Raw genomic sequence first — 21,477 nt, 5'->3', positions numbered from 1 at the left:
TCTTCTTAATGTTAACTTCAAGTCCCTAAAAGCATTGGCTATAATTGTGTACTTTGCTTGTTATTCCAAGTGAGACTAAAAGATAAAATACTAAAAGGATTAAGATATCATTTGTTGAAAAAAGCCTTTTAATCCTTGCTAAATAGGATATTAATCTGTATCTATTGCAAAGATTTTTTTTTTGCAACAATTGAATATTTATACGTTCCAAAAGATAAGTGAAAACATACTTTGTTCATTATCTACGTTGGTTCTTTTCCTTTTTGATTACTAAGATTGCTAAATGCTGTTTTTTATAATTTGTATAATAAAGCTGTATCATGTGGTAAAGTTCAGTAATGCAGAAACTTGCAGTCAAACCCCAGCTTTAGGGCATTTGTTTTGTAGTGGGTTTTCTCACTCACAAACAGTAGAATTCATACAGAAATTGTGACCAGAACCAATTGCAGAGCTCTGCGTAAGAACTTTCATCCAGTTTTAAAATCTAGTTTGATATTTCTGCAGGCAAGAAAGCTCCTTTATTGATTACCAAGGAAATGGTTGAGTCGATGAAGGATGGATCTGTTGTTGTGGATCTGGCTTCTGAAACTGGAGGGAACATTGAAACCACTAAACCTGGAGAGCTTTATATACACAAGGTATGGAAGTTGGAGTTGATGTTCCTGATGCATAGCTTTTGACATAAGCCCATTGCATAGAGGTTACATTTTATGAAGAGTCACCATTTACAGTGATTGCAAAAATTATATTTTTGTAAAAGCTAATGATTGTTACTGGATTTTTCACCCCTAAGATTATCCTTTTGGTCCTAATTGTCCTTTTGTCTTCATGTTTTTGATTTTTTAAAAATATACTTTAAAGATGAGATAGAGCCTTTTCTACATGGACTTTACTGGGTCCAAAACCCCAATAACCTTGATTTTATGAAATGCTTTAATGGTAGTTTTACATAGATTCATAAGGCTGAATTTTACATGGAAATGGTAACCCTGCCTTCTGGTGAGAAAGTTTGGTCCAGGAAGCCATGATGCAATTCTGCATGGCTCAGGCAAATCAGTTGCTTCAGATCCTGGCTTTCGCTGCCTTGAGGGAAGATCTCCCACCTCCAACAACTGCGGGCCAATCAGATGGCTGGCAGCTCTTCAGTTCCAGCAGCGTCACTGTTGGGACTACAGTCAGCACCTGAGCAGGAGCGTTGCTGGAAGCCGGAGTTCAAGGCAAGTGGGGTGGCCTCACCGAAGCAGGTCAGGCAGACTGAAGGAGCCTTTCCGCTGTGGGCTTGGTGGTAAGGGGTTGGGGGGGTGTGGAGGGGCTGCATCCAGGGACACAGGAAGTCCAAACAGGAGGACTTCCCCCCGCACACCTGAGCCTGCAGCCAGGCAGCCTGGCAGCCTCATCATATGGCGTGGGAATTCCCCCACTGCTGATAAAATACCAGTGACAGCAGAATGAGGCCCTTATATAGCCATTAATTGGCCACTTTACGGTCTCAATTGGCCCAAGGGCAGATGGATTGCTTAACACCCACCCAGCTGCTGGTAAAATACAATTGGAGGCAGGTAGACAACGGACATGGCGCCCCCTACCAATTCACTGATTTCATGTTCGTTGCCATCCGCGCCCATCCCCCTCCCCGCCCCACCCTCCCGTGCATGCCAGGACATAAAATTTATTTCACAGAGTCATTACAGTGCAGAAGTAGACTATTCAGCCCATCAGATCTATGCTGGCTCTCTGTATAGAATCCCGTCAGTCCATTTATTTTTAAAAAATTAATTCACAGGATGTGGGCTTCGCTGGCTGGGCCAGCATTTATTGCCCATCCCTAATTGCCCTTGAGAAGTTGATGGTGAGCTGCCTTCTTGAACCGCTGCAGTCCATGTGGTGTAGGTACAGCCACAGTGCTGTTAGGAAGGGAGTTCCAGGATTTTGACCCAGCGACAATGAAGGAACAGCAATATATTTCTAAGTCAGGATGATGAGTGACTTGGAGGGGAACTTCCAGATGGTGGTGTTCCTGTCTGTCTTGACCTTCTAGATGGTAGTGGTCGTGGGTTTGGAAGATGCTGTCGAATTGGTGAATTCTTGCAGTGCATCTTGTAGATGGTATACACTGCTGCTACTGTGCGTCGGTGGTGGAAGGAGTAAATCTTTGTAGATGGGGTGCCAATCAAGCAGACTGCTTAGTCCTGGATGGTGTTAAGTTTCTTGAGTATTGTGGGAGCTGCACTCATCCAGGCAAGCAGGGAGTATTCCATCACACTCCTGACTTGTGCCTTGTAGATGGTGGACAGGCTTTGGGGAGTCAGGAGGTGAGTTACTCACCGCAGGATTCCTAGCCTCTGACCTGCTCTTGTAGCCACAGTATTTATATGACTAGTCCAGTTCAGTTTCTGGTCAATGGTAACCTCCATGATGTTGATAGTGGAGGATTCAGTGATGGTAATGCCACTGAACATCAAGGGTTGGTTAGATGCTCTCTTGTTGGAGATGGTATTGCATGGCACTTGTGTAGCATGAATGTTACTTGCCACTTGTCATCCCAAGCCTGGATAGTGTCCAGGTCTTGCTGCATTTGGACATGGACTGCTTCAGCATCTGAGGAGTTGTGATTGGTGCTGAACATTGTGCAATCATCAGCAAACATCCCCACTTTTGACCTTATGATGGAAGGGAGGTCGTTGATGAAGCAGCTGAAGATGGTTGGGCTGAGGATACTACTCTGAAGAACTCCTGCAGTGATGTGCTGGAGCTGAGATGATTGACCTCCAACAACCACAACCATCTTTTGTGCTAGGTGTGATCCAACTAGTGGAGAGTTTCCCCCCTGATTCCCATTGATTCCAGTGTTGCTAGCACTCCCTGTTGCCACACTAGATCAAATGCGGCCTTGATGTCAAGGGCAGTCACTCTCACCTCACCTTGGGATTTCAGCTCTTTTGTCCATGCTTGATCCAAAGCTGTATGGAGCTGAGTGACCCTGGCGGAACCCAAACTGGGCATTTTTGCTAAGCAAGTGCTGCTTGATAGCACTGTTGGACCCCTTCTATTACTTCACTGATAATGGAGAGTACGCTGATGGGGCAGTAATTGGCCGGGCTGGATTTGTCCTGCTTTTTGTGTACAGGACATGCCTGGGCAATTTTCCACATAGCCAGGTAGATGCCAGTATTGTGGCTGCACTGGAACAGCCCTCAAGTGTCCATCTAATTTCCTTTAGAAATCATTCATTGTCTCTGCTTCACCACCCTCATAGGCAGTGAGTCCAGATCATTACCAATCCCTATTTAAAGAAGTTCTTCCTCACGTTCTCTCTGCATCTCTTAGCCAAAACCTTAAATCTATGTCCCCTTGTACTTGTATCATCAGCTAATGGGAAGAGATTCTCTTTGTCTACCCTATCTAAACCTGTCATGATCTTGTCTTCTTCTTCTTCGTAGGCAGTCCCTCGGGAATGAGGATGACTTGCTTCCACTCTGGCTCAATGGGCTCCAGGGTGGCTGATAAGTCCAATGCACGATCTGCAGACCCTGCCACACGCGGGGTGGATGGTGCTTGGAGGGTCAAGATGAGTTCTTGGAAGGTTTGTGCGCTCACTCTGATGCCTCGACTTCACCTCTGCACAAAGCCCCTTGATGTATTTGGTGCTTTCCCAAATGAACCTTCTCCATTTTGGTTGGTCACGAGCCAGACCCTCCCATGAGTTGGGAGGAATGCTTGTCCTCTTTCCTGTACACTTTTTAGCACTGTGCCATTTCGTTTGTATTGCCTTTCGCTATCACTTCTGCCAAAATGCATCCCCTTACATTTCTCCATGTTGAATTCCACCTGCAGCTTGTCTGTCTATTCTGCCAACCTATATATGTCCTGTTGCAGTTGATTCATATCATCCTTGCTGGCAGCTACAGCTCCAAATATCATCAGCAAGTTTCAAAATTTTACTTTGTATTCCAATATCCAGGTCCAATATCCAATATGTCAGAAAAAGCAACAGTCCTAGCACTGAACCTTAGAGAACACCACTGTATACCATCCTCCAGTCTGAAAAAACAACTATTTACCAGGATTCGCTGCTTTCTGTCCTTAATCCAATTTTTCATCCAAATGGACACTGACCTCCTATTCCATGAACCCCGCTTTTGTAAACCAGCCTTTTATGTGGTACTTTATCAAAGCTTTCTTCAAATCCATATAAACTGGTACATCATTAAAAAATTCAATTGGGTTAGTCAAGCATGATCTGCCTTTTACAAATCCATGCTGGTTATCCGCAATGAATGCAAACCCTCCAAGTGCCTGTTGATTTTTTTTCTTTGATTATTGTTTCTAAAACCTTACATGTCGCTGATGTTAAACTGACCGGCCTGTAGTTAGCAGGAATGTCCTTACATCCTTTATTAAATAATGGAGTTACATTTGCCAGTCTCCAACCTTCTGGCACCCCCCTGTATCTAGGGAAGATTGGAAGATCATGGCAAGCTCTTCTGCTATCTCCAGTTCTACTTTCTTTAGTAACCTGGGATGCAAGCCATCCAGACCAGGTGACTTATCCACTCTAAGCATAGCCAGCATTTCCAGTGCATTCTTGCTATCAATTTTTACCCCGTCCATTACCTTTATGATCTCCGTTTTTACTAATATTTTAATGTTTAATGTCAATGTTCTCTTCTTTATGAACATCCAGGAAAGTACTCATTAAGTATGTTTGTGAAAGTCATGTGGCAGTCTCTGGGGAGAGTCACTGGCTAGGCTAACATTTTTGCCCATCTCTAATTGCCCTTGAGAAGGTGGTGGTGAGCCACCTTCTTGATCCGCTGCAGCCCATGTGGTGCCATAGGTACACTCACAGTGCTTGGAAGGGAGTTCCAGGATTTTGACCCAGGGCCTCAATACCTGCTCCCTCTATGTTGTCACTGACGTGTTTTCATATTATTCGTTCATGGGATGTGGGCATTGCATTTATTGCCTATCCCTAATTGCCCTTGCTCAGGGGGCGTTTAAGAGTCAACCACATTGCTGTGGGTCTGGAGTCACATGTAGACCAGACCAGGTAAGGACAGCAGGTTTCCTTCCCTAAAGGGCATTAGTGAACCAGATGGGTTTTTACAACAATCGGCAATGTTTCAAGGTCATCATCAGACTTTTAACTCCAGATTTTTGTTGGATTCAAATTTCACCATCTGCTGTGGGATTCAAACCCGGGTCACCATAGTTTTACCTTGAGTCTCTGGAAAATTAGCCCAGTGACAGTACCACTATGCACCACCTCCCTCCAGTTGTACCGTACCTTCTGGCACACTACCTTCCCTGTGCAGAATATTCTGCACTGTCTCTGTGATGTCCTTTACCCTGGCACCTGGGAGGCAACACACCGTACAGGAATCATGATGACGGTTACAGAAATGTCTGTCTGCTTCCCGAGCTATGGAATCTCCTAAAATGACTGCATTTCTATCCTTTGCAGTTCCTTTTGCCCTTTCCTTTACCTATTTGTGCAATGGTTTGAACTGTACTCCTTCAAGGTGTCGTCACTCCCAGTAACCTCCAATGCTGAGTGTCGGTTTGAGAGTGGAACACACTCTGAAGACTCCTGCATCTCCTGCCTTTTCCTACTCTTCTGGACTATCACCCATCTACTATCTTGAGCTTTCTCCACCTGTGGGATGACCACTTCCAGGAATGTACAGTCTAGGAAGCACTCATCCTCCCTGACGCTCCACTGTGACTCCAGCTGTCGCTTCAGCTTGGAAATCCTGAGCTCGAGCTCAAGCAGCTTGAGACACTTTCTACACATGTGGTCACCCAAGAGACATGAAGTGCCCTGCCATGTCTCACTATCTGCTGCACCCTCACTCGGGCCGCTCCTTCTAAAAGAGCAGAACAGCACATCTTCCCTCGCTACACTGAATTCCTTCACTAACCAAATTTGCCGAGTTAAGTACTCTGTCGAAGCAGTACTCCGTCAAGCTGGCCACCGTGTTGCTTACGATCCTATAAACAGCTGAAGGTTATTCGGCCCATATTAAATTATCCACTTACAATTTTAAAAGGTCTGGATTCCCCCATCATGCTAGCTGCCTGTATGTTGAACGAACTTAAACTCTACATCTCCTCTGGCTACAGCGAAAACAGCTCCAAAAGTTGGTTTATTCCTTACGTATATAACTTCTCAACAGCAGCCTGTTTCAGCCCTTACAAACTTGTTCAGTGCTTTGGTTTGCATTGAAGTAATGCTTTGGATTGACTTTATTGTTGATGTCCGCTATCTTGACTGCTTATATTAGATCCATTCTATTGCCACTTTTCAGGATCAATCCTGAATTTCTCTGATCTTCCCAGTGCTTTGACTTGAGACAGTATACAGTTTTTGTGTGATCTGTTCTGACATAATACTCAATTGATCTAGCAAAATAGTTCGATATGCTCAGCATTTTGGGTAGTGCTGTTCTTCAGTGGTTTTACTTGCTAATTGTGTTCATGACATGGTCTGAATTTTAGGCTTCAATTTGACTAAAGAAAAATGAATTGTGCCTAATTTGCTAACCCATCGGATTAATGCTGAAAGAAATTTAGCTCACTCTTAAGTTTGTTAACAGGCTGTCAAAAGTGTGGGAAGTAGCTTCTACAGAAAGGTTAATTTTCTTTCCTTTTTAAGGGGGTGACTCACATCGGCTACATAGATCTTCCCAGTCGACTAGCTACCCAGTCCAGCACGTTGTACTCCAACAACATCATTAAACTGTTGAAAGCTGTTAGCCCCGACCCGGAAAACTTTTACTTAGATTTGAAGGATGAGTTTAATTATGGCACAATGGATCATGTGGTTCGAGGAACTGTGGTGATGAAGGTAAGCACTGAACGCAGACAGAATCCATCTGACACTTAATGCCCATTCACGTTAATGTCAGATTGTAGGCTTGTGTAGCGTTTTCTGTTGGCATGAATCAACACAGATAGTTTTAAATAGATGTCAAGAGTATTAAAACTAGGACAAAATTTTACTGGGGAGTTTATTATTGCCTTTGTGCCTTCTTTCATCTGTGAAGGCACGATAGTTTGATCTAAGGGTCATTATGTTGATGACAAGGTTCCTTAATAATTCTTTCTTCCCAGCCCTCACCCACCGAGAAGGAAAGTGCTTTTTTTTTTTGACTGGTTTTAACCATTAGTCCCTACCATGAAGGAGCCAAGGGGTAAAATTCAACTGCAATGGAAATGAAAATGAATTGAATTGATTTCTGTAGCGGAGTCGAAAGGTACCAGTCACCTTCCTGTAATTTGCCCAACTGGCCATTGTTCCTGTCTGAGTTTAGCATGTGAGCATCAGCCTGCAGACCATCACAGTTAATCCTGAATTGCACTTAATATCATACGTGCCCACTTCCTGCAGGAAAGCATTGAGGAACAGGGATCCCAGCAGAAGGAAGAAACAGCAAAATATGGAAATGACTGGTCATGGTCCGAACTGGAGTTCTATTTTAAGGTATACAAAGCCAATTCAGACCAGTACCAGTAATTTCCCAAATTTTACTGGTTTTTCCTTCTGGGCCAGCTGACTGCCATTTCCCCCCAAAACCTTCCCCTTTCTAACCCAGGGCACTGAGGTGAATTGTAGAGCCTCCGCTGTCACTCAGCCAACAACTGGGCTTGAATGTGGATGTGTCTTGCATTGCACGGGCCACCTATGCATTGGATAAACTAGCTGTGCACCAAGTAATTTGGGTTACAATCCTGATTGTGTGTACTTACTTTAATTCTTCCAGTCCTCTTTCATTAACAGGATGGAAAACTGATCTTCCCAGCACCTCCACCACAGAATATTCCAGTAAGTACTCCGGTGCAGCCTAAGAAGGTGTCTGAGCTGGAGGCTGAGAAGAAAGAAGTAATTTCTCCGTTTATCAAAACTATGAACACATCTGCTGTCTGCACAGGAGGTGAGTGTATATCAGCATAGGGCATGTAATCATTGTTAACTCTTACATAGTCTGCGTTTAAACTGAGTATTAACCAGCTCTTTACCTGAAGCATTGACAGTCTCCATCCAATTGTTACTTCAGCACAACTTAATTACCATTTGAATTGACTTTAATCAATGTAATCTACCTTTATTTCATGTGGAATTAGGAATTTAAAAAAACATTTTTAAAAAATTCATTCACGGGATGTGGGCTTTGCTGGCTGGTCCAGCATTTATTGCCCAACCCTAGTTGCCCTTGAGAAGGTGGTGGTGAGCTGCCTTCTTGAACCGCTGATGTCCATGTGGTGTAGGTACGCCCACAGTGCTGTTAGGAAGGGAGTTCCAGGATTTTGACTCAATGACAGTGAAGGAACAGCAATATATTTCCAAGTCAGGATGGTGAGTGACTTACAGAGGACTTCCAGGTGGTGGTGCTCCCATTTACCTGCTGCCCTTGTCCTTCTAAGTGCTGGTGGTCGTGGGTTTGGAAGGTGCTGTTGAAGGAGCCTTGGTGAATTCCTGCAGTGCATCTTGTAGATGGTACACACTGCTGCTGTTCTGTGTCGGTGGTGGAGAGGGTGAATGTTTGTGGATGTGCTGCCAATCAAGCGGACTGCTTTGTCCTAGATGGTGTCCAGCTTCTTCAGTGTTGTAGGAGCTGCACTCATCCAGGCAAGTGGGGAGTATTCCATCACACTCCGGACTTGTGCCTTGTAGATAGTGGACAGGCTTTGGGGATTCAGGAGGTGAGTTACTCGTCGCACAATTCCTAGCCTCTGACCTGCTCTTATAGCCACAGTATTTATATGGCTAGTCCAGTTCAGTTTCTGGTCAATGGTAACCCCCATGATGTTGATAGTGGGGGATTCAGTGATGGTAATGCCATTGAACATCAAGGGGCGATGGTTGGATTCTCTCTTGTTGGAGATGGTCATTACCTGACACTTGTGTGGCGTGAATGTTACTTGCCACTTGTTAGCCCAAGCCTGGATATTGTCCAGGTCTTGCTGCATTTGGACATGGACTGCTTCATTAACTGAGGAGTCGCGAATGGTGCTGAACATTGTGCAATCATCAGCGAACATCCTCACTTCTGACCTTATAATGGAAGGAAGTTCATTGATGAAGCAGCTGAAGATGGTTGGGCTGAGGATACTACCATGAGGAACTCCTGCAGTGATGTCCTGGAGCTGAGATGACTGACCTCCAACAACCACAACCATCTTCCTTTATGCTAGGTATGACTCCAACCAGTGGAGAGTTTTCCCCCTGATTCCCATTGACTCCAGCTTTGCTAGGGCTCCTTGATGCCACACTCGGTCAAGTGCAGCCTTGATGTCAAGGGCAGTCACTCTCACCTCACCTCGGGAGTTCAGCTCTTTTGTCCATGTTTGAACCAAGGCTGTAATGAGGTCAGGAGCTGAGTGGCCCTGGTGGAACCCAGACTGAGCATCAGTGAGCAGGTTTTTGCTAAGCAAGTGCCGCTTCATAGCACTGTTGATGACCCCTTTCATTACTTTACTGATGATCGAGAGTAGACTGATGGGGCGGTAATTGGTTGGGTTGGATTTGCCCTGCTTTTTGTGTACAGGACATACATGGGCAATTTTCCACATAGCCGGGTAGATGCCAGTGTTGTAGCTCTACTGGAACAGCTTGGCTAGGGGTGCGGCAAATTCTGGAGCACAAGTCGATCGGCTCCACTCCGCAGTTTCATGCAGGGGAGCCAATTAAGGCTCTCCTTGTGTTGATCGCAAGTGGCAGCGCTGAGTGCTGCCTGTGCGGGCGGGGGGAGTAGGGAGAGCGGTTCTAGCACGCAGTTCATGCATGCGCGTGAAAGATCACTTCAATCTCCCTGACGCACAGAGCTGCTTCAGGAGATTGAAGCGCTTTTCTAAAAAATTAATAAAGACAGTAAGAATTTAATAAAACATGTCCCATCTCATGTGACTTTGTTACATGAGATGGGACATGTTTTTAATTCCAAAATAAAGTTTTTATTTAATGTTTATTTGCTTTAAGAAACCTCGTCCTGCTCGTGGATGAGGTTTCCTAAAAAATGTAAAGGCTGCTTGGCCTTTTTGCCTCCCCCCCCCCCAACCTTAAGGTTGGACAGGCAGTGTAAATTTGAATTTAATTAGCTTGTTAATGGCCTTAATATGCCTTTTAATTATCGGCAGACGCGCAGCTGACTCCGGCGCGCGCCTGCCAAACGAAATGTCGCACGTCATTTTATGCTCAGGCGTGTCGAGTGCTTGCCCACACGCCGAGCATAAAATTCTGCCCCAGGAACTGCAACCTGTCCATCCTTAAACATGAAGCGGTGTCAGAGAACTAGAGAATTGCAAATGTTACACCTTTATTTTAAAAAGGGTGGAAGAATAAACCCAGCAACTAGAGGCATGTTAGTTTAATTTTGGTGGTGGGAAAACCTTTAGAAACGATAATCCATGACAACATTAACAGCCACTTGGACAAATGTGGATGAATTAGGGAAAGCCAGCACGGATTTGTTAAAGGTAAACCATGTTTAACTAACTTGATTGAGTTTTTTGATGAAGTGACGGAGATAGTTGATGAGATTAATGCAGTCGATTTAGCATATAGCGACTTTCAAAAGGCATTTGATAAAGTGCCACATAATAGACCTGTCAGCAAAGTTGAAGCCCATGGAATAAAAGGGAAAGTGGCAGCATGAAGCAAAATTGGCTGAGTGACAGGAAACAAGAGCGTAACAGTAAACAGTTATTTTTCAGACTGGAGGAGGTTATGCAGTGGAATTCCCCATGACCTAAGCTTGGGTGTGCAGGGGACACTTTAAAAATTTGCAGATGACACAAAATTTAGAACTTGTATTGTGAACTGTGAGGAGATTGTGATAGACTTCACAAGGACATAGACAGGCTGGTGGAATGAGGGACACGTGGCAAACGTAATTTAATGCAGAGAAGTGTGAAATGATACATTTTGGTAGGAAGAATGAGAAAAGGCAAAATAAGATAAAGGGAGTGCAGGAAGAGAGCGACCTGGGGTATATATGTGCAAATCATTGAAGGTGGCAGGGCAGGTTGAGAAAGTGGTTAAGGATCCTGAGCTTTATAAATAGAGGCATAGCGTACAAACACAAGGAACCTTTATAAAACTCTGGTTCGGCCTCAACTGAAGTATTGTGTGTAATTCTACACTTTAGGAAGGATATAAAGGCACTGGAGAGGGTGCAGAAAAGAGCCGTACGAATGGCTCCAGTATGGATGGACTTCAGTTATGCAGATAAATTGGAGAATGTGGGGTTGTTCTCTTCGAAGAAGAGAAGGTTAAGAGGAGTTTTGATAGAGGTGTTCAAACCCATGAAGGGTCTAGACAGAATGGATAGAAGGAACCTGTTCCCATTGCCAGAAGGATCGAGAACTAGAGGACATCAATTTAAGCTGATTGACAAAAGAACCATCGGTAACTTGAGGGAAAACCTTTTTTTGCCAGGTAGTGGTTAGAATCTGGAATGAACTGCCTGAGTGTGCGGTGGAGACAGATTCAATCAGAACTGAAATGGAAGTTGGATAAGTACCTGAAGAGAAGAATTTGCAGGGGTATGAGGTAAGGATAGGGGAATGGGACTGGCTGAGTTGCTTTTGCAGAGAGCTGGCATGAGCTTGATGGGCTGAATGGCCTCCTTCTATGCTGTAACCATTCTATGATACTAAGTCTAACAGGAACAGAAGAGTGATGATGATGAAACATCTTTATCAATCTCCTACTTGCAGGCACAAGCTCAGATACTGGCACTATGCACTCTTTAGAGGGTAGCACAGAGGTGGGATCTGTACATGGTGAGTCACCCGGCATGTGTGGGCTGCTGCCAAGGTAGGGGAAAGGATCGCACAGGTGCCAGTTTGCTGGAGGGCAGCGCTGAACACGAGTCCAGCTGCAGAGGACGCAGATGAGCACTTCAATGGCAGCGTACATGATGGCGAAGTTGTAACGCATGTAACAGACCACAACGAATCATGATCCACGCTCTTCTGAAAACTGCAGAGAGAGAGATCCAGGCAGCCAAAGCATTGCTTGAGCACTCAATAATGTTTCATGTGACAACATGGTTCTCATCATATACATGCTTGCCATGTGTAGTCGGGTTCTGCACAGTAGTCACAGGCCAGGTCCTTGTCAAAGAGCAGCCACCCTCTGGTTTGACATGGTGGCTCAAATACTGATGGAACAGCTGACTGGTGCAGAATAAAGACATCATGCTGCTGCCAGGATACCAGATACTCACTTGCACGATGTGCTCTGCTTGCACACCAGCTGCACATTCAACCTTTTGCAATTGTGGCACATCCCTGCATTTAGATGTAGTGCTCACAACAGCAGGTGTGTGCATTCGCTGGCTCACCCTCCACCTTTCTTTACCCACCTCCGTGCCCCCTAACCTAGGCCTGTGCCTATAATGTCAGTGAACTAGTTGGTGAATCTCTTGCATTTTTCTCTCTTTTGCCCTGAGCAGAGCTTGCCACTTCCTGGGTTAAAACATGCAGAATTTTTTAAAATCCATTTTCATTTTCCTTAATGAAAGTTTTGCATCCTGCCAGTTTTACAATAAAATGGTAATTTAAAAAAAACTTAGTACAGTGATCAAAATTGGGGGGATTGTTTTGAATTTTTCTTGGGATGTCCATGCGTTGCCCTTCCCTTGTTACCCTGGTGGTGGAGTGACGGTGATTATTCTTACAACTGATTGACAGGCTGGGCCACTTCAGAGCGACGTTGAGCCAAAAACATAGCGTGAGACTGTAGTTATGTTGGCCAGACCAGTTAGGAATGGCAGGTTCTTTTCCCTGAAGGATATCGCCGAACCAGTTGGGGTTTATCCAACCATCTGGCAGCTTATTGTCATTTTTTGTAACAATACATAGATTAACAGATTTAGTAAATTCAGAATTATACGTTTGGTATTACAGAACTTGAGTATTGCTGAAAAAAGAGACATGTCTAAGCTTTTCATCTTGCACTTATCAGGACACTCGTAAGAATACCAATATAAGGGAAAAACAACAGTTTAACAGCAAGAATTAGAACTTGCCTTGGTGGAATATGACGTAGTTATGTTACCAGAGTTGTAATCCAGAGGCCTAGACTAATAATTCAGAGAATGCGAATTCAAATCCCCTCATCACAGTTCCTCTGTTTCACTACTTGCTGCCTAATATTATGAGCTATCAGCTTTGCTACCAGTATTCTATGGGCTGATATTATTAATAAATGGACTGCACTCTTATGATTCTTTGAATAAACTGCATGATAATTAAAATTACAGCCTATCTTGGCCGCAGGAATTTTATGCTAATAGAGATAAGGGGTGGAGTCATCCCAGATTTGCACTAAGTGCGATCGTGGGCGGGTAAAACGACGTTTTACCTGCCAGACAGGATATCGGCTTTTCACGCTATATCGTCCCAAACATGCCACATTCTTTCTGCATTCCCAGGAAACATGCCGTGTCCATGGTGGCGAACTCTGATTCGCCTGCCACGCCGTCACCATCATGCCAGGCACCACATTTAAAGTGCTTCCAGCCCAGGACTGTAGCAAAGAAGACATGGCCCTGAAAGGCAAGAAGATGGCAGCCCTTGAGCACCCTTTGGACACCATGGAGGCCTGTTGTGATATCCTCTATCCCCACTCTGGTTGCAGGAGGGGCAGCAGCATTACCACTACGGCTTGGTATGCGATGGCAGTAGCAATCATAGAACCATAGAACCATAGAACACTACAGCACAGAAAACAGGCCATTCGGCCCTTCTAGTCTGTGCCGAAATATTATTCCGCTAGTCCCATCGACCTGCACCCAGTCCATAACCCTCCAGACCTCTCCCATCCATGTATCTATCTAATTTATTCTTAAAACTTAAGAGTGAGACCGCATTGACCACATCAGATGGTAGCTCGTTCCACACTCTCACCACTCTCTGAGTGAAGAAGTTCCCCCTAATGTTCCCCCTAAACCTTTCCCCTTTCACCCTAAAGCCATGTCCTCTCGTGTTTATTTCTCCTAATCTAAGTGGAAAGAGCCTACTCGCATCTACTCTGTCTATACCCCTCACAATTTTGTAAACTTCTATCAAATCTCCCCTCATTCTTCTACGCTCCAAGGAATAAAGTCCTAACCTGTTTAATCTTTCCCTGTAACTCAACTCCTTAAGACCCGGCAACATCCTAGTAAATCTTCTCTGCACTCTCTCAATCTTACTGATATCCTTCCTGTAGTTAGGCGACCAGAACTGCACACAATACTCCAAAGTTGGCCTCACCAATGTCTTATACAACCTCACCATAACATCCCAACTCCTGTACTCAATACTTTGATTTATGAAGGCCAGTATGCCAGAAGCTTTCTTTACAACCTTGTCTACCTGTGACTTTCAGGGAATTATGTATCTGAACTCCCAGATCCCTTTGTTCCTCCGCACTCCTCAGTGCCCTACCATTTACAAGGTCAAACCTTGGTTTGACCTTCCAAAATGTAACACCTCACACTTTTCCGCATTAAATTCCATCTGCCATTTTCTGGCCCATTTTTCCAGTTGGTCCAGATCTCTCTGCAAGCTTTGAAAGCCTTCCTCGCTGTCTACAACGCTGATCCAATTCACCACATTATCATCCAAATCATTGATATAGACAACAAACAACAATGGTCCCAGTACAGATCCCTGAGGCACACCACTAGTCACAGACCTCCAGTCTGAGAAGCAATCATCCACCACCACTCTCTGTCTTCTCCCACACAGCCAATTTCGAATCAAGTTTACAACCTCTCCATGGATACCAAGTGTCAGAACCTTCTGAACTAACCTCCCATGTGGGACCTTGTCAAAGGCCTTACTAAAGTCCATGTAGACAACGTCCACAGCCTTTCCTTCATCTACTTTCTTGGTAACCTCCTCGAAAAACTCTACAAGGTTCATTAAACACGACCTACCACGCACAAAGCCATGCTGACTATCCTTAATCAACCCTTGGCTGTCCAAATAATTATATAGCTGATCTCTCAGAACACCTTCCAATAATTTACCTACTACTGACGTCAGGCTCACTGGCCTGTAATTACCTGGTTTACTTTTGGAGCCTTTTTTAAACAACGGAACAACATGAGCTACTCTCCAATCCTCCGGCACCTCACCCGTGGCTAAGGACATTTTAAATATTTCTGCCAGGGCCCCTGCAATTTCTACACTAGTCTCCCTCAAGGTCCGAGGGAATATCATGTCAGGCCCGGGGGATTTATCTACCTTTATTCGCTGTAAGGCAGCAATCACCTCCTCTTTAATCTCTATATGTTCCACGAAACTACTGCTTGTTTCCCTTCCTTCCTTATACACTATGCCAGTTTCCTGAGTAAATACTGATGCAAAAAAACTGTTTAAGATCTCCCCCATCTCGTGAGGCTCCACACATAGACAGCCACTCTGATCTTCAAGGGGACCAATTGTGTCCCTTACTATCCTTTTACTCTTAATATACTTGTAGAAACCCTTCGGGTTTACCTTCACATTATCTGCCAAATCAACCTCATGTCTTCTTTTTGCCTTCCTGATTTCCTTTTTTAGTATTTTCTTACATTTTCTATACTCTACAAGTACCTCATTTGCTTCTTGTTGCCTATACCTGCTATACACCTCCCTCTTCTTCTTAACCAGATTGCCAATATCCCTCGAAAACCAAGGTTCCCTATGCCTGTTAACTTTGCCTTTAATCCTGACAGGAACATGCAAACTCTGCACTCTCAAAATTTCGCCTTTGAATGCCTTCCACTTACTGAACACATCCTTGCCAGAAAACAACTTATGCCAATCCACTCTTCCTAGATCCTTTCTCATTTCCACAAAATTGGCCTTTCTCCAATTTAGAATCTCAACTCGAGGACCAGACCTATCCTTATCCATAATTAGCTTAAAACTAATGACATTGTGGTTACTGGACCCAAAATGTTCGCCTACACATACTTCTGTCACCTGACCTGTCTGGTTCCCTAATAGGAGATCAAGTATTGCATCTTCTCTCGTTGGTACCTCTATATATTGATTTAGAAAACTTTCCTGAACACATTTGACAAACTCCAAGCCATCCAGCCCTTTTACAGTATGGGAGTCCCAGTCAATATGTGGAAAGTTAAAATCTCCTACTATCACAACTTTCTGTTTCTTACATCGGTCTGCTATCTCTCTACAGATTTGCTCCTCCAATCGATCAGTGCCAGTGCTGCACAGAACAGGTTGGCCATTTAATGCGGATAGAGGATGAATAATCTCATCCATGCAGCCAGGGTATGGCAGCCATCTCAGCACTCTAAACTCACACACTCAAGCTCATCACACATTCACTGGCATCTCATTCACTGCCAGCTCATGGGACATCACCACCCATTCTCACACACATACCCTCACATGTCCATCTGGCCTCATGTCCTCTGAAGACTGCCTCTTCAGGCATCACCATCTTGAGGCTACTTGAACAGATCAACATGTGCCCTCCATGCACACCCTGGGCTACCCTCCTTCTCCAGTACAACTCTTGTCCTGCAGCCTGTTCCCTTGCCTGAGGCCACTTCTCCCCCTTCACCAAGAAAGACCTTGCCCTGCAGCCATTGAAAAGCCACCCACATATGGCTGATCTGATAGGTAGAGACCTGCCTGTGAGCCCCCCTAAAAGTGATGTGGTGCTGTCTGTGAAACCAGGCGCTGGTGACTGCGAGTGCTGATTGAAGCAAGGTAGGCAAACAAGTCTTGAAGCCCTGAGCGAATTGCAGCCCGTCAGGTGCACGTCGCTTATGTGCTGTTGTGAAACACGTCGGCGTGTTTTCCCACCTATGTGTACGGACGATCCAGCGGGGCGGGGAGACAATTCCGGTGGGCAGGCCTAATAATGATATGCTGATGTATTACAATGAGGTTCCCAACGTCTGATGGTGAGGAATGTGGCCCACATCGGCGGGCTGAATGGACAATCGCGAACTGCTTTCTCGCTGTCGTGAAACCGATCGCGCTATATTGTCTGCTCACGCCAACGGACACGCCCGACACCGGCAGGCATGGAAAACCCCTGCCAAGGACTTCTGTGAGAAATGTGTTCAACTTGCTCACTTCAGTGATTTTAAAAACGATCAAAATCTTTAAGCTATACACTTGAGGGTAGGAGGAGCAGGGTTGAGAGGGGAGCTCAGCCCAAATTGACTACTTGATCTATTGTGCCTTCAATTTTTAACATTTGAACAATTAATTTCTAAATAAAAATGCCGTTGTTTCAAGCACCTACGAAACCAGAAATTGGGAAACAGCTAAAGACATAAATTATCTAGCACCAAGTTTTCCAAGTCCTTAAAAATTCTCCAAAGATATTGCTCGATCCTGGCTGTAAGTTTATGCAAACAAAGCTATGCGAGTGTTTTGCCTGGGGTCAAAGCAGGAAGAAACATGAGGCAACCAATTTATTATAGTCAACTTCTTTCTTTAATTTTAGTTTATAGCATTTAATAGTGCAATAGCTTGCAAACAAAACATGAATACAAATTAAATTTCGATAATCCTCTTTCCCTTCCCTTGTAGAAAAAAATGAATGGAAAGAATAAATGGATTAAAATAAATATTCTTTATTATCCCTGAGCTGCTTGTGCATGCACTCCTACAGCTGCTAACAATTAGATTTTACTTTCAGCATTCCTAAGAAGTGAATTTTGCAGACTTTGCAGTGCTTTCAAGGGTGTAAATCCCTAGCAGTACCCTGGCTAGTTCAGTATTTTACAGTTACACTTTGGTGAAACTTATGCTATCGCCAGCTACCATTGGATACGCGTCAGATTTGCTAACATCAGCTGTCTTGCTGCCAGTGAATGACTCGTGAACCAAGTGGGACAGTTTATGTTGGCCTTTTACAGTTTTTGTGACAAATGCTTTGACCTTGTGCTCATTGACAATACTATGTACATGATTCTTTTTATTGGAAATTGATGGTATCCAGTCAGAAACCAGAAATCTGATCAGCCTCCAGATGCCTTCAATTCTCCATTGGGGTCTAATAAGAAATTAAAGACCCTACATCAGCCACATCTATTAAAGAGAAAGCCCCTTATCCATATGCAATGTGTTACTGATATTTTTTTGCTATTAAGCCTGCTGTGTTTTTTTTTTAAAGTTCAAAGTTCACTCTGTTTTATTTCTTTGTTGTGCATTTCTCCTCACTTAAAATTGCTGACTTGAATTATCCATTGATATGTAATAATAGAAAGCTTTCTATCCTTTTTAAATAGAAAAACTCATGTTTTAAAAAGTCAACTTTTGTGAACAAAAGTGTAATCAAATGGCAAAAATACATTTAAAGATGTGTGGAATTGGTGATGACCACTTTGTGTAAAAGGCTTCAATTACTAACTATGCTTTTTGAATGGTAAACCCTCTATTTATTGCTTCCCCACTTCCTTTCCCCATCCCATCCCCCACCCACCCCCTCCTTCTGCTCCATTTGTTGCTGCATTAATGAACTAACTTCAATATTCATGTTTACTCATAGGTCTAATTACTTTGATGGGACTTGGAATTTATGCCCCTAATGTTGCATTCGCACAGATAGTGACTATTTTTGGACTTGCTGGAATTGTTGGATATCATACTGTTTGGGGAGTCACTCCAGCTCTTCACTCCCCACTTATGTCCGTTACTAATGCCATCTCAGGTAGGTACTTCTGTAGTGAATGAAATGTTTTAGTAAACTTGTTGGTTACAGAATTTGACAACTGATTAAAATAATTGCAGGCTAATTTATAGTGTCTTTAGTTTCACTCTAATGGATGTTTCATCCATCACCGTGAAGTGATTCCAATCTGGTAGTTAATAGCAATAAAATTTGGGGAAAATTTTGACCATGTGTTGATATTGAGGCAATCTGCTAACTGAGACTGATAGAATCTCTACCCATGTAGCATTGTTTCACTTTGTTACTTGAGACTACGGCCCAGATTTTCATAGAACAATTCCGGAGCTATTTAAAAATGGAAGGCAGCATCCAGTTCTGGGATTCCCACCCCCATGCCCTTTCCATGCCAATTTATGCCCCACACCCACCTTCCATGGCCCCTTATACCATCCATGCCAACTCATGGTGCTTTCATGCCTATTCACCCAGTGTACATTATGTACAGAACCAAAGAACCATATAGTAACAATGGCATGTGTGGACTGCTAAAGAAAACACCCATTCACAAATATTCTTTTGAAATAAACTGCTGTTCCTACGACTCTATAAAACTGTCAATCAGATAGACCGTTACAGTATCAATAACAGAGGCTTCAAACACTTCACACATCTTAATCCTGTGCAAATAAACATTGAGATATTGACAAAAGAGACCACAAAAAGAACAACTTATTATAACCACTTAAAGGTGTCAATCAAGCAAAGGTAGTGTTCCCTCCAGCTGTCAAAACAGAACCCTATGCTGAGAAAATCCTTTATAAACCTGGACTTTCAGCCAAGCATGCATAGGGCCATGCTAGACAGAATCCTCTGTTATTGATACTTTATGGTCTTTAATGAGGGGGGCATGGGGTTGGATGTGGGGGCATGAGTTGGCTTGGAGGTGGCATGGAGAGTGGGTGTCGATGAGGGCTTGAGGGCCTAAAAGCCTTTGGAACAACTGGATGAAGTTCCAGGGAACCGAGGCGGTCCTTCTAACCACCACGCCTCGGCACTTGGCCACCCCCGTGTCTGCCTACACTCTGCTTCCAGGTTTGGCAAGCCCACACCTCTGCCCAGCATGGAGATAGCAGTGTTGTGGTCCTTTTTACCAATCTGGGTCTGGTGAGCTGGGAAATTTCCCTACTTGAGCTACCTGCCCCATTCACGAAAATCCAGGCCTACATCGGCAATTTGGACTGCTGTAAGTTGCATCTTTAATCTTTCACATGAACAGACATTTTGTATTTTATTAAAATATATTGCTGGAGATGCTTGACTTCTTTATTTCAAGCGTATACCTTGGTGGAGACCATTTTCATTTTGCAATTAGTAAAGTACAATTGGTGTTGAATTCGGAACATTTTTTGTGCTGTGGGTTTATATGTAGTCATTAGGATTGTTTTATGGTGTCCCTATTTCTTATTCTGTTCATTTTATCTGATATTCCAAAAGTTAGGTGATATCACCTATTAAATGAACAAGTTGAGGTAAATTTTCCTTCAAGATAAAATGAATCAAGAAACCAGTAGAGCCATAAATAAGGCAGGCTGATTTCTGGCTCCAGATCTCCAGCTTGCACTCCTGTTGAGAAAGGATCATTCAGGAGCACCACCAGGCACACTTTCAATTTTTTAGAAATAATTTTTAATTTGCGTTTAACAACGTTGCTCTGAATCCAAATATTTCTTGCAAGAAATAAGAATAATTGGAGGTGTAACTGAATCTAAAAGTCGGAATAGGAATAACATTGGATAGGCAGGAAATTTGAAATAAAGGCAGAATGTGCTGGGAAAAGTGTTTGATCAACACTTGAAAAAAGAGAGTAGGTTAACAGACTGCCCGTCCTTCAAGCCTGAGGTTTGATAAAGAGTCAGGTTCCCTACGTAAATTTGGGCATTACAATGATATGGCATTAACATAGGGGCCAGGGATTAAAATCAAGCCCTGATTACGTTTGATGGGCTTCATGGGAAAACGGTTTCCAAACGATGACAGACACAAAACAAAAATTTAAATAAAACAGAAATGCTGGAAAAACTTCTTCGGAGTCATATGGACTCGAAACATTATCTCTGTTTCTCTCTCCACAGATGCTGCCAGACCTGCTGAGTTTTTCCAGCATGTTCTGTTTTTGTTTCAGATTTCCTGCATCCGCAGTATTTTCCTCTTAGTTTAAAAAAGGAAAGTTCTTAATTTCATTTTTGTTTGAGTACAATAATGATAGCAAACTTGCTTCTTTTATTCCTCCTCAATTTCTAACAGGTTTAACTGCAGTTGGTGGGTTGGCATTGATGGGAGGAGGTTATACACCAGGAAATATTCCAGAATGTCTTGCTTTGATGGCAGCTTTCATTTCCTCAGTTAACATTGCTGGTAAGATTCATTTTAGGAATATTGTGTATCTAGTTTAAACAAAATAAAACTGTTCCCAAGCAATGGTTCCCAAAGTAATTTAGTATAATTCAAGTTCCCTAGCTGATAGTAAGCCATGGAGAAACAACATTTTCACCTCTCAATGGATAGTTAGTAAGACAAAGTTATTCTGTTCAGCCTTTGTTAAACAAAAACTCCACACCCATGCTCTAATTGTATCATGTTTCCTGGCTGATTGTCAGTTCAGGTTGAACTCATCTATCTGCTACATCAATATCCTGTTTGATGCCAAGTGAGTGTCAAACCTAATATTATATCCATTGTCAAGACTGCCAATATCCACCTTCCAGCATCAATTATCTTTTGGAACAGTCATCCTGCCTTTGTCACCCCTGGACTGGAATTCTCCAACCATTTCCTCACCA

At 43.5% G+C, this 21,477-nt stretch overlaps 1 protein-coding gene across 1 annotated transcript in view; it reads left to right on the top strand.

The window, feature by feature from the left end:
• Positions 1 to 21,477, top strand: part of LOC144685528 (NAD(P) transhydrogenase, mitochondrial-like) — a 186,289-nt gene that overhangs the window by 72,357 nt on the left and 92,455 nt on the right. Inside the window, exons 9-13 of the mRNA XM_078550138.1 lie at positions 505 to 638; positions 6,656 to 6,847; positions 7,781 to 7,934; positions 18,515 to 18,676; positions 20,942 to 21,052. Coding sequence (XP_078406264.1) covers positions 505 to 638; positions 6,656 to 6,847; positions 7,781 to 7,934; positions 18,515 to 18,676; positions 20,942 to 21,052 — 753 coding nt within the window. The remainder of the gene's footprint in view (positions 1 to 504; positions 639 to 6,655; positions 6,848 to 7,780; positions 7,935 to 18,514; positions 18,677 to 20,941; positions 21,053 to 21,477) is intronic.

This window comes from Cetorhinus maximus, chromosome 1 (assembly GCF_964194155.1).
Source record: "Cetorhinus maximus chromosome 1, sCetMax3.hap1.1, whole genome shotgun sequence".
Lineage (NCBI taxonomy): Eukaryota > Metazoa > Chordata > Chondrichthyes > Lamniformes > Cetorhinidae > Cetorhinus > Cetorhinus maximus.
This window is presented reverse-complemented; position numbering and strand designations above follow the sequence as displayed.